The sequence below is a fragment of the Sorghum bicolor genome, chromosome 9 (assembly GCF_000003195.3).
Source record: "Sorghum bicolor cultivar BTx623 chromosome 9, Sorghum_bicolor_NCBIv3, whole genome shotgun sequence".
In the NCBI taxonomy this organism is placed as follows: Eukaryota; Viridiplantae; Streptophyta; class Magnoliopsida; order Poales; family Poaceae; genus Sorghum; species Sorghum bicolor.
Window position 1 is genome coordinate 2,626,660 of NC_012878.2, and position 12,827 is coordinate 2,639,486.

At 42.9% G+C, this 12,827-nt stretch overlaps 2 protein-coding genes across 4 annotated transcripts; one reads left to right on the top strand and one right to left on the bottom strand.

Moving 5' to 3' along the window:
* On the top strand, positions 2,724-4,548 carry LOC8068171. The gene is made up of 3 exons (XM_021447633.1): positions 2,724-3,204; positions 3,285-4,003; positions 4,082-4,548. The coding sequence occupies exons 1-3, from the start codon at positions 2,964-2,966 to the stop codon at positions 4,163-4,165; spliced, it is 1,044 nt and encodes a 347-aa protein (XP_021303308.1). The 5' UTR covers positions 2,724-2,963; the 3' UTR covers positions 4,166-4,548.
* Positions 5,683-9,524, bottom strand: LOC110430263 (metal tolerance protein 1-like). Of its 3 annotated transcripts, none has more exons than XM_021447631.1 (2): positions 9,215-9,524; positions 5,683-7,289 (listed from the first exon to the last, which is right to left on the bottom strand). In XM_021447631.1, the coding sequence occupies exon 2, from the start codon at positions 7,287-7,289 to the stop codon at positions 6,030-6,032; it is 1,260 nt and encodes a 419-aa protein (XP_021303306.1). In that variant the 5' UTR covers positions 9,215-9,524; the 3' UTR covers positions 5,683-6,029. The 3 variants fall into 3 exon arrangements, with proteins under 3 accessions (XP_021303306.1, XP_021303305.1, XP_021303304.1); XM_021447630.1 differs by lacking the exon at positions 9,215-9,524 and adding an exon at positions 8,306-8,841; XM_021447629.1 differs by lacking the exon at positions 9,215-9,524 and adding an exon at positions 8,133-8,299.

Below are 12,827 nucleotides of genomic sequence, written 5' to 3' on the forward strand. Positions count from 1 at the left end.
AGGCAAAACGGTATATAAGCTGGGATTCTTCAATGTGGAAAACGAACAGTTTGCCTCTCCCTGTGCCTTTGGTTGGAAGAGAGCTCACAATGGAGTTGCGCAATGGGCACGGGGCAGGGTCATCAAGCTGGAGGCGCTGCTCCCCAGTGATGCCCTCCTGCCTCCACCGCCAATAATGTATCATTGATTTGATTGTGATCTCTACATGGCCGAACTCAGGCCTTGTTTAGTTTCCAAAAAATTTTGCAAAATTTTTCAGATTTTCCGTCACATCGAATCTTTAGACGTATGCATGAAGTATTAAATATAGACGAAAATAAAAACTAATTACATAGTTTGGTCAGAATTGACGAGACGAATCTTTTGGGCCTAGTTAGTCTATGATTGGACAATATTTGTCAAATACAAACGAAATTGGTAATATTCATATTTTGCAAGTAAACAAGGCCCCTGGGAGGGCCAAGAAGATTACTGAGGGCTTGTCCAGAGTCTACCCATACACAAGCTACAGTATTTCCAGGTATGGCTAGTGAAGTGCTTATAAGTTATAGCTCTATGAGCTGTAGTGTAATTTATATCCCTGAGCCATGAAATGATCTTGAGTGTACTAATATATGCTTGGATGATAATACCTGTGCTCAAGAAATAAATTAAAGGAGAGGTGTTGTTTCCTATGAAGTACAAGTCCATTGTCTCTTAATGATTTTGTGGCACACGACATGCTCTGTATTATATGCGTCAGTGTATTTTTGTGTTATTAAGAACTTGTTCGTACTTGTGGCACACTCTGTAGTTATTAAGAACTTGTTCGTACTTGCGACAATGAGTTATTCATGTTTGTATTCTTGTCTACTTTGAGTTATTTTTCAGTTCGTGTTGCAGACAGACGCACGTGTTTGTATCCAGGGTATGCTGAATTTTGCTCGGCTGCTCGGTTTCCTTTTAGGCCTTGTTTACTTCAAAAAAAAATTTACAAAATAGAAATAATAACACTTTCGTTTGTATTTGACAAATATTATCCAATTATGGACTAACTAGGCTCAAAAGATTCGTCTCGTCAATTTCGACCAAACTGTGCAATTAGTTTTTATTTTCATCTATATTTAATACTCCATGCATATATATGTCTAAAAATTCGATGTGACGGAGAATTAAAAAATTTTGCAAAATTTTTGGGGAACTAAACAAGGCCTTAGTGAACCATGTAGTTCAAGTTCATGTTTCTTAAAATAACATTTCAGTTCAAGTTGTTTCTTTTATACGAATTTCAGGTTAAGTGTGACCTGACAACAACACTAAGCCCTGTGTAGTATAAGCTGTAACGCTGGCATTTACTGGGTTACATTAACTTGTCGATCCTTTTACATGGTTGTTCTCACTGAAGGTTTGTTTGGCTACAATCTAATCAACTGCAATCCATATCTCGTCAAAAAAAAAAAAAAAAAAAAAACCTGCAATCCATATGTATCGGGAGGGATTGCCACCTCAGGCCCTGTTCGTTTACGTCGGAATAGGCCAGGAACAGCGTGGAATAATTCCTGGTTTATATAAATTTGTGAACGGATTATGCGGCCAGGAATCGTAACGAACGGGGCCTCAATTGGAGTGCAGCCAAACATGTTCACCAAACTGATGCTTTTTCAATGTTTTTGCAGTGCTGCAAGTAGTACCAAAGGATTCTGCGGACGAGGCCCTATGAGGTGTTTGTTGATGCAAGGGGTTGGAATCAAGCAGGAAGTCTGCATTGGTGGTAGTGATAGCAATATTTTTAGTTGAACAAGTGGTTGCAAATTGCATCCTTGGGATTCTGCGGTTCTCTAGGATTGCCAATGGATTTTTCTTTTGTTTTTGTGGGATAACTCTTTCCTTTTTAGTTGAACAAGTAGTGCTTGCAAATTGCATCCTTGGGATTTGCGCTGGGGATATGAGACTTGTGAAAGTGTGTGTGAAATCCGAGCGTGTGATTTTATTAGCCTGAATATCCTCCGTTATTCATCCTAGTTGGCGTTGATTGATGAATAGTCAGGTTCTGAAACCAGATTCAAGTTCATGTTTGCCATTGAGATTTCTATCGGGGGCGCTGTACCCTAGACACAATTGATTCAGAAGAAGGCTTTGGGTTTAGACTTAGAAGATTTATATACAAACTAAAGTATGCAACGCTTTTGGTTTTGAGTACAAAACGGGTAAGAGCAAGTTTAATAATACAGCCTATTTGCTGGCTGTAAGGTTTCTTGCAGCCTTCTTACAGCCCACCCATACAATAATAAGCTATTCGCTATAAATATATGGCCCACTTGTCTCTCTCACAAAGTTTCTTGGTTCCTGTGCCTAAGCTGGCTGTAAGGTTACAGCCTGCTTTTCCTCTCTCTCCTCCCTTCTCTTCTCCACTTCAGCATTTAGCCAGTTTACAGCCCACTATAATACTTGCTCTAATGGATTCCTGCATCTAGGCCGTAAGAGTTTGCTGCTTTGCCGAAACATGAATGGAGCAAAACTGTTACTCATTTCTTTCCCTGCGTTCTGGAAGAATGCTGTTTGATACTTCCTCCGTCCCTGAAAGCTGCTATTCCTAGCAAAATTCAGACAGATTAGTGGAGCTGCTAAAAGACTATACTACCCCTCATTAAACGCACATGAATCATTGATTTTCTGCTTGGGGCCATGCGCTGTTAACCTGCTTGGGGCTACGTGCTGGCAGTCATTTACTGCTCATCCAGCGGCTGAACCAGCTGAAGCGTTTGCTATCACTTACGTGCGCGCCAAAAATTTCTAACACGCGCGAACACAATTCTCAGTCCACCGAATACACAGGGGCTAAAAACAATTTGGATTGAAAAATTATTTACAGGCGCCAAAGTTCTTTTCTAGCGCCAAAGTTCATAGGACTGCTATAAATACAACTGCTTATCGCATTAGCTTGCCATCCACTCGAGAGGGATGTCACCAAACAAACACTCTTCATGGCCATAGACTTGAACTTAGCACCAGTAGATGTAGACCTATTTGATCTCAATGAAGCCGCCGCCGTGGAAGATGAACAAGCTGCTGCTGTTGAAGATGAACAAGCTGCCGTCGTGGAAGATGAACAAGCTGCTGCCCAAGTGGATGTCCAAGATGCTGCCCCAGAAGATGTACAACCTGCTAGACATCATTTTGATTTGAATATTCCTGTCTTTGACGAACATGAAGAAATACATGGAGGTAATCATGTTTTACCATACAAAGGTTGCATATTTTATTCTGAAAAAGTAGACAATGCATCTAACACTTGCTCATACCAGATGATGAAGACTACGGTAATAACCAGAGAAGAGAATTGACTAATGAGCAAAGGCAGCAGATATATGAAGCTTTGCTTTCCCTTAGTAATAGAGGCAAGATGAAGAGAGACACAACCACTCTGGTTGCTCAAATATTCAATGTGAAAAGGTCTTTAGTACAAGCTATTTGGCGTAGAGCTAAAGAATGTCGTGAACTAGGAATACCAATTGATGTTAGTTCAAGGAAACCTAAAAATTGTGGCCGCAAAAAAATTCAAGTAGATTTGTCTCAGGTTGCGCATGTCCCTTTGAGAAGAAGGCGCACCATACGGTCACTTGCATCTGCTATAGGTATGAAGAAAAGTACACTTCATAAGTGCTTGAAAGAAGGAAAGCTTAGACGTCACTCTAGCTCACTTAAACCATATTTGAAGGAAGCAAACAAAAAACAGAGGCTGCAGTTTTGTGTCTCAATGCTTGATGAGAGTACACTGCCACATAACCCAAAATTTAGGGATATGCGTAACATCGTGCACTTAGATGAAAAATGGTTCAATGGCACAAAAAAAACAAGGACTATGTATTTGACACCAGATGAAGACGATCCACACAGGACTGTGCAAAACAAAAACTTTATCACCAAGGTGATGTTTTTGTCTGCACAAACCAGGCCAAGATATGATCATGAAGGAAATTGCTACTTTGATGGAAAGATAGGCTTATGGCCTTTTGTTAGAGAGGTACTAACTATACTGGCTAAATTTTTTCTTATTTGTCTATTCAATTTCAACACATAACAGTTATTATCATACTTGCAGGATCAAGCAAAAAGAAGAAGTCAAAACAGAGAGCGAGGGGATCCTGTAACCAAGACTATGATAGTTGACAGGCAAACGATGTAATCATATTTGATTGGTAAAGTACTGCCAGAAATAAAAAGATGTTGGCCTAGAGAAAGCAGAGGTGAAACAATATGGATCCAACAAGATAATGCAAGAACACATGTTCCTGCTGATGATCCAGATTGGCTCCTCGCAGTCGCCCAAACAGGACTCGATATTCGGCTTATGCACCAGCCTCCTAATTCACCAGATATGAATATCCTCGATCTTGGTTTTTTTGCCTCTCTACAATCGAAGGCAGATGACCTTAATTCCAGTAGTTTGAATGATCTCATAGCTAATGTTCTAGCGGAATATCAAAATTATAATCCATACCTATTGAATAGGGTGTTCCTCACACTCCAAGGCAGCCTGATCGAGGTCATGAAACAAAGAGGTGGAAATCACTACAAGATCCCCCACATGAACAAAGATAGGCTAGAGCGTCTAGGCATTCTACCAGATAGATTGAGTTGTGACTGTGAACTGTATGAAGAAGTTATGCAGGCCTTATCTACATAGACGCTCTAAACAGAACTTGCTGCATTTTTTATTGAGTACAAATTCTGAGAACTTGCATACATAAGCATGGATAACTTGCACTTGTACATTACTCGATCAGCATGGCATTTCTATTTTAATTTGCCTTAGCATACATAAGCATGGATAACACAATCGAAACTAGTTGTTCACCTTTACTTTCTCTTGAAGAATGAAGAGAAACATATCCTGTAGATGCTCAGAGCAACGTCGCGGTACTGTTCTTCCATGACATCCAAGCTACGGGCTATGGCTTCTGGAACATCACCTGCATCTTCGGAGTCCGGGACCTCAGCATGGAATTTTTCGTCCTTCGAGTCCAGCACATCAGCATAGCAGCCATCTTCTTTCGAGTCCGGCACATCATCATAGCCTTCCTCTTCCTCCGAGTCCGGCACGATCTCGTAGCCTTCCTCTTCCTCCGAGTCCGGCACGATCTCACCGGGATCGATTCCGGGGCTCCCAAACCGGAACACGCCGCCTTCGCCGCTCTCGCGTCCACGAACAGCGACGCTACGTCCACGATGGCCACCGCGGAGCAGGGCATCGCGTCCATGACGGCCAACGCGGCCGTGGAATCCCCACATGCTTAGAAGAGAAGTTCTGGGAAGAGGAGGTGCGGTCAAAGTGAGAGACGGGAGGGAGATGTGTGGTCCAGGTGAGGCACGGCGTAATAATTAGATGGGGAACACGAGGAGATATTAATCCGGGTGATGGACCAAGTACTCTACGAATTCATCTTTTAGTGGACAAATTTTGGTTCTAGGAATAGCAGCTTTCAGGGACGGAGAGAGTAGACATTAGATTTCATAAATTAGTGATAGAGTAACCACACTAACGAAAATACACTCATCTGCTTGTCAGATACAAGAAGATGCAGAGAGCCAGACACTCATCACTAGGCAGAGTCGAGGCAACCGAGAGAACTTGGCTGTCTCGGCTCACACAAGTTCATTCAACTGCAGCGACCAAACATGGTCAGAACAAACAGAACAAAGGGTAACAGGCCAATCACGAACTTCACATCTTCCATACCACAGAAACGTTACCTTACACAAAAGGTGATGACACAGCGTACTAAACTACAGATGCAGTTCGATGAACCACAATGCTGTCAACAGCATGACTGAAAATTTCATCCATGTTTATGCACCGACTGACGCCTACCACCACCCAAATAATTCCTCCGACTAATAGACTAGTAATAGATGACACTACCCAGCATCAAAGCTCGAATCCCTGATGAACTTCCCAGGTGCAAAAAACTAGTTTTAACCGACACAAATAAGATAACCAGTGAAGACGTGACGCCATTTATGCCTCCTGACAGCCAAAAGACAATCCCCTATTCACGCTCGACCTGAATGGTCACATGGCTGATGTTGTACTCCGTCTTGATGTACCCAATTACTTTGTCGAGGATCTGATCAGCATCTGCTTCCCGGGCGATTGTCACATGGCAAGCCAGGAGCACCTTCCCCACTGTGATGGCCCAGATATGCAGCTCATGGACGGCAACCACCCCTTCCATCTCGCAGAGCCCCCTCTGCAGCCTGGTGGCGTCGATCTCGCGGGGTGTGCTCTCCATCAGGACTTCAAGGATGTTGCGCAACATCCTGATTGTGGTGAACAGCACAATCACCGAGAAGATGAGGGTGCAGATGAGATCAATGATCTTCCACTCAGGCTTGTACCAGATGATAGCCCCACCGATCATCACTCCGATGCTTTGGATGGAGTCCCCAAGCACATGAAGATAAGCACTGTGTACATTTATATTACGTCGAGGCTTCTTAGCAGCTTTGGCAGCAGATTGGGTACCCTCACAGTCAGCCTCATGCTTAATCAGTGGCTCCTCAACATCATGATGTTGTCCAGTGCCTGAGTGGTGGTGGTGGTGGTGATGTGTTGTAACAGTAATAGAACTTCCATGTCCGTGCTCGTGGTGATGAACATGGCCCTGTTCTTGTTCTTCATGGTGGGAATGGTCATCATCTGAATCACCATGACCATGGTCATGTGAATGTCCATGGCTGTGTCCATGGCCATGCCCATGGTCATGGCCTAGCAATACAGCCATTACAATGTTGACTAACAATCCAAACGCCGACACAGCAAACATCAGGGAGCCCTGCACTTCGCCACTCTCATTAATGAGCCTTACAATAGCCTCATATACGAGGATGCCAGCAAGTAGCCATATGAGCTGAATGGAGACCAAGGCACCAAGGATCTCAATTCGAAAGAACCCATAAGACTGCTGCGGTGTTGCTTCCCATCCAGCAGCCCAGAGAGAGAATAATGATATGGCAAATGCTGCCACATCAGAAAGAAGATGTGCTGCATCAGTTAAGATGGCAAGACTGTTTGCTTTGATGCCCCCAACCACTTCCACCGTCATGAATATGATGCAAAGGATCACTGCAATTATAAGCTTCCTCATGGACGCGGATCTCTCCTTGGCATCTTTCGAGGAGTTGCTGGAATCAGAGAAATCACAGGCAGCACCTTTGCAGAATTTGTACCCTGCTGCTCCAGAAGCTGATGCTGAGATGTCCATCTTCACTTCAGCAATCTGAGAATGTGATGGATTATTGCTTTCCATCTGAAAATAAGATAAAAATCAATATACAACTACAGAGATAATGGTAGATGCACACAGCTGAAATGCCATATATTATAAGAAAACTTGTTACATGCATTACAGTTCCTGCTACAGCTAGTGTGGAAATTGAAGAGGCAGGCAATCTATTTGTGTCACTAAATGAGCAAAATTATAATAAGCCTAGCAATGCCATTGTGTGAGTAAAAAATTCAAAACAACCTAAAGTTCAATAGTGACATCCATTCATGTATGACCAAGGCAATTGCATGTGAGGAAAAAGAAACTCTTCAAGAAAGATTCGCGCAAGAATGATCCTCAGTAACAAAATATGCAGATTGTAGAATACTCAACAGAACTTGAACGAGCCAGGCTATGCTGAAGCAGGAAAATCAATCACGCCCTTTGTGGTCCATTGAAACATAGTACAGTAGTAGCACATCTTTGTTTATCACATAAGTTTGAAGTAAGGGAATTCAGAAAATAGCAGAACAACAGCCAAACAAAAATTATTTGTCTTTCTCTTCCCTCCCTTTTTTCTTTGGCCCCCTTTCCCTTTCCCAGAAGTGACATCATCTCTTAAGTGCAGACAAGTCACCCAGATTAGTAAATCCCACAAAACATCTAGTCGTCCACACACAATAGCACTACCAACCTAGAAGATTCAAGCAAGTGCATAAAAAAAATGGATAGAAGATTCAAGCAAGTGCACTTAAAAAAAGGACAGAAACAGAATATCCACGCAGATTCATGCCCTCGACAAAGCTACATTGCACACTATCTAAACCAAGCAAACAAATGAAACCAAACCAAGTAAATAAAGTCTCAAAAAACAGATTCATATACCATCACTAGATAGATAGGCACGCGCAGGATCAAGACGGCTGAGAATATCTGTTATCCCGAAAGCACACACAAAAAAAAAAGTAGATTCCTCAAGCATAGCATCTGTTATCCCGAAAGCACAAAAAAGAAAGAAGATTCCTCAAGCTCGGTATGGGAAAAAGAGGATGCGGTACCGAATCAAGATCGAGGGACAACGGTTACTCCCCAACCAGACCAAGATTTGGAACCCAACTCAACTCGGCGGCCTAAACAAAGGGTAGTGGAGTGCCGTCTGGAATCAACCGCGCGGCCAGGTGGTACTTGTAGACGGACGGGCGCCACGGCCACGGGTGGAGAGAATCAGAGGAGCATCATTGCCTGGTGGACACCGAGGCGGACACCTCCAGGAGGCCGTGGCATTTCACGCGACGCTTTAGTTCTACCCAGGTCGCCGAACAGGATGATGATAGGACGGAACCCAATCTGCCGACCCGACCCTACCGACGGAACCCAATCAGCCACGCCGCTCGCTCACGGACGAGCGGGGTAGGACCGGCTAGCGAGCGAGGACGGACGGCCACCACTACCTAGAGACCGGAGAGAGCAGAGCGCAATGGAATCGCGGTCCCCGGCGAATAAACACGGCGCGGAAACGGACAAGGCGATGCCATGGCTGGCTCTGGCTTTGGTAATAGGGTAGGAACTAGGAAGAAAGCGACCGGGCGGGGGGCCGAATTAAGCGCCCCTACGGCCTACTACGGTTACGGGGGGGGGGGGGGGGGCACGTCGTGGTTGTCGGATCGGGGGAACGAAAGATTCGTTTTTTTGATCCGTCGCGGCCAGCCACACCCGGCCGGCGGTCGCATTCGTGACACCCCGTTCAACCGCCGCATCATCATGAATCCATCAAGTCTACCCACCCAGCAAGCAAGATTGATTCGGAAACGAATCACCCGGACGCGACAGCGATTTCTGTCCTCGCGCGCGTCGGATCGGAGGCGCCGCCGCCACCGCCGCGGCTCCCGGTCGGTCGCCTCCGTCCGACTCTTCCTGGTCAGCGAAAGAAGGAAGGAGGGAGAGAGGAACGGTGGCGGTGTGCGTACCTCGTGAGTGCGACCTCACCCGCCCTGCCGGCCGCCGAGAGGGGCAGGGAGGAGCGGATGCGCGGCGGCGGCGGCGTGGAGACCCGGGTGGAGAGAGGGAGAGGGAGAGGCGGCTGGTTGGGTCACGGGCGCGGCGTCGAAGGCCGCGCGGCGCTGCACGGGGGTGGTGGGGGTCTCGGGGCAGGGAGAGGGAGAGGGGTAGGCGGTGTCGCAAGGCGGCGGTTATATTCTGATCCAATCTGATGCCGTGGCGCGTCGTGGCGATGCGAGAGACGAAGCACCAAGGAGGGACCAGAGACGAGTCCAAGCAGGAGGACAGGAGGGTAGGAGTATTATTATAATTTCGTTTGGCCTCGAATACAAACAGATACCCTCGATACCAGTTTACTTCTATATTTTTGGGTCGAATTCAGAATCAAATACGAATAATATCAACTCTTCTGTTAGATAAAATATGATTGAATAATAATATTATAAATATACAATTCAAATATTTAGATACAAATATAATATTAGATATTAAATATTCAAACTTAAATATAAACAATTTAGTTTCAAATACGGTCTTAAAATATCTCCTCCGTGGGCACGGGCAACAACTGTGGCTGTTCGGATCAGGGATCAGCTCCGAGTGTTTGCGTGTATCACGTCTCGATTCTGTTTTTTCGTATATATAATATATATAAGATACATTTTTTGATAAAAATATTAGGATCAGTTTTTTTATTATTTTATTAAGCGGGCAGCGGGCGCAAATGCGATGGCAAGAATGTCGCTTGTTCAGAGAAAACGGCCACGGACAATAATGCTCTGGTGTCCGGACAGTTGGACCTTGGTTGGCATGTTGGTTGATTCTCTCCACCGGCTCTCGCAGGCTTTTGTTAGAAAATTTTCTTCACCTGTTATAAAACTAAATCGTATCAAACGTGTACTATCTCTTTCATGTCAGAATATAAGTGTTCTTGAGTAGTCAAACATTTTAGTTTTGACCTAGTATAATTAAAAACATACTTATATTTACACTACACAATATTGACACTACTTTATATATACATATACTCCCTCTGTCCCTTTTTAATTGTCGTCATTGGTATGCGTGCTACAAGTTTGACTCGATTTGTAGAAAATACGTACAACATTTGTATCTCCAAATAAATTTGTTAAAAAACTAGATTCAAATATCTTTCTAATGATACTAATTATGTATTATAAATATTAATATTTTTTAATATATAATTGCCGACAGTTGTTTTTCAGGAAGCGCAAGCGACAATTAAAAATGGACGGAGGGAGTATATATCTTTTTTTTAAGCAGACACTACTTTCTGTATTGGTTAAACAGAAAATATTTGGCTTATTGAGGAACGAAATGTACTTCAATATAGCTTACTTCGTGACCAAGGACGAAGGAGTAGGTAAGAGCACTGCTTCTAAAAGTATAGCGAAGCAATAAGTAAAATTACCTTAGCTATTTTTAACCAAAAGCTGGAAATCTCAGAACATGGTTTTCTCTTGCTTCATCGTTTGTTTGTTTGTTTGTTTATATTTATATGATGAAACACAGACCCTGTTAAAAGTGGCCATATATTAATCATTCATTTTCATCAATCAAGACCAAGAAAAAAAAAAAGAAACGCCATCCGGTAGCGTCCAGGTGACAGCTCAGCAAATGCGCCGGGAACAGGGAACCAAAAACTACTCCAGCAACGTCTATATGGATGCCGTCACCAGCTCAAAAGACAATACCTTATAGGTCCTATTTGTTTTCAAGTGATTTTTTTACCTCCCATTATATTAAATATTTGGATACTAAATATATACTATTTGCAAAACTAAAACAACAGACAAAAGATAATTTACGAGACGAATTTTCAAGTCTAATTATTCTATAATTAGATACGATTTTTCAAATAAAACAAAAATACTATAGTGCCTATAAATTTTATCACCCAACCAAACAGCCTGTACGTTACACAAGTGATGAGTGGAACGCTCAGTCAGGTTGTTGTCGTTACTACAGTGAAAACGTACGTAGTATGCTTTTTTTTTTCTTCAAAAGTCAGTGCTTTTTTCTTTGTATATAACCGGCAAAAGTTAGTGTTGGTGGGCTATCCGTTCACGTTCAGCCAAGATGCTATTCTCACTCTCAAATCAAATCCCCTTGATCCTCTTGTAGCTAGTCTTGTGTCCTTCGCCGCGACCACGGATGGGAGTAGTAGCTAGACAATTCTCAACAGTAGCAAAAGCTAGAGTGAGGCTGCTCTTGCCTCGTGATATGCATATACATACATGTAAAATAAAAGATGAATATATATAGTGAATGTTAGTCATATATATATAATCTCTATTTTTATCGAATTTTTGAGAGGGTGGACTTGCACCCTCTAAACAGTGAGGAGCTTTGCCCCTAAATAGTCTTCATGTATATTATATTTTCTTTTTATGTACTATTCCCACCATCTCGAAATAAGTGTGCATATCGTGTTTAAAAGAGTCAGGTTCTTTTTATAAGTTTGATAACGCATATAAAATAAAGTAAATAAATTTATTATAAAAATATGTTTCATGCTATTTAATGGTACTCATTAGAGCATCTCCAAGGGTTATGCATTTTTAGTTTTGCATTTGTGTAAATTTATAAAGTCCCAAATAAATTTACAAAGTCCCAAAAGGTGTGATTTCCAACCGTTTTGCATTTTGTCAAGTCCTACTTTTTTTTTCCCGTATTTTTTGTTTTCGTGCGCCTCGTCATTCCGTTGCCGCCAATTTTCGTAAACGCCGCCGCTAGGACCGTGAACATCCAGCGATTTCAGTCGTACGCTCACCAATCGCGTGAACATCCAGCGACTTTAGCCTGGACGGTGGCGCGTCACCGGCAGGCGGCACCGCTCGCCGGCTGGCTTTTCCAGGGAGCATTCGCGTCTGATGTTGGTGTTGCCCGAACAGGTTTTGGAGCATTTGCGCTTAGTTTTGTTTTGCTGATGAAAACTTCGCGGCAGGAGGGAGGGGATAGTCTTCGCGCTAGGAGGGAGGGAGATCGCGCGCTCCAAATCCGACGTGGACTGACCGAATGTCTGGATGCAAAGCTCGGAGGAGGTAGGCATATATGCAAAGCCTCAACCTCTATTTGCCAAGTTTACCAAATTGCAAATCTCAATTACAAAACCATTGGAGGAGTATTTTTTAGTCTTTTTTACAAATTTGTCAATGCAAAGTCTATTTGCAAAGCCCTTGGAGATGCTCTCATTATGCATCACATATGGATATTTAGTTATTTTTTAAAGAAAAGACAACTCCTCAATATAGATACGCCGTCGTTTTGGGATGTCGAAGTATATATACTTTACTAAAAAAACTCTACAAGCCAATACAGGCCATGTCTAGTTTCATTTTAGTTTAGTTAGGCCTTGTTTAGTTTGCAAAAATTTTAGTTTTTGGCTACTATAGCACTTTCGTTTTTATTTGACAAACATTATCCAATCACGGAGTAACTAGGCTCAAAAGATTTATTTCACAAATTACAGGTAAACTGTGCAATTATTTTTTATTTCCGTCTATATTTAATACTCTATGCATGCAACCAAAGATTCGATGTGACGGAGAATCTTAAAAA

What these genes read in the sequence shown, in the direction of transcription:
- LOC8068171 (XM_021447633.1), top strand. Translation starts at nt 2,964, where the DNA reads ATGGCCATAGACTTGAACTTAGCACCAGTAGATGTAGACCTATTTGAT. An exon ending in ACATGAAGAAATACATGGAG is followed by an intron (nt 3,205 to 3,284) that starts GTAATCATGTTT and finishes TGCTCATACCAG; the next exon opens with ATGATGAAGACTACGGTAAT. An exon ending in TATGGCCTTTTGTTAGAGAG is followed by an intron (nt 4,004 to 4,081) that starts GTACTAACTATA and finishes TCATACTTGCAG; the next exon opens with GATCAAGCAAAAAGAAGAAG.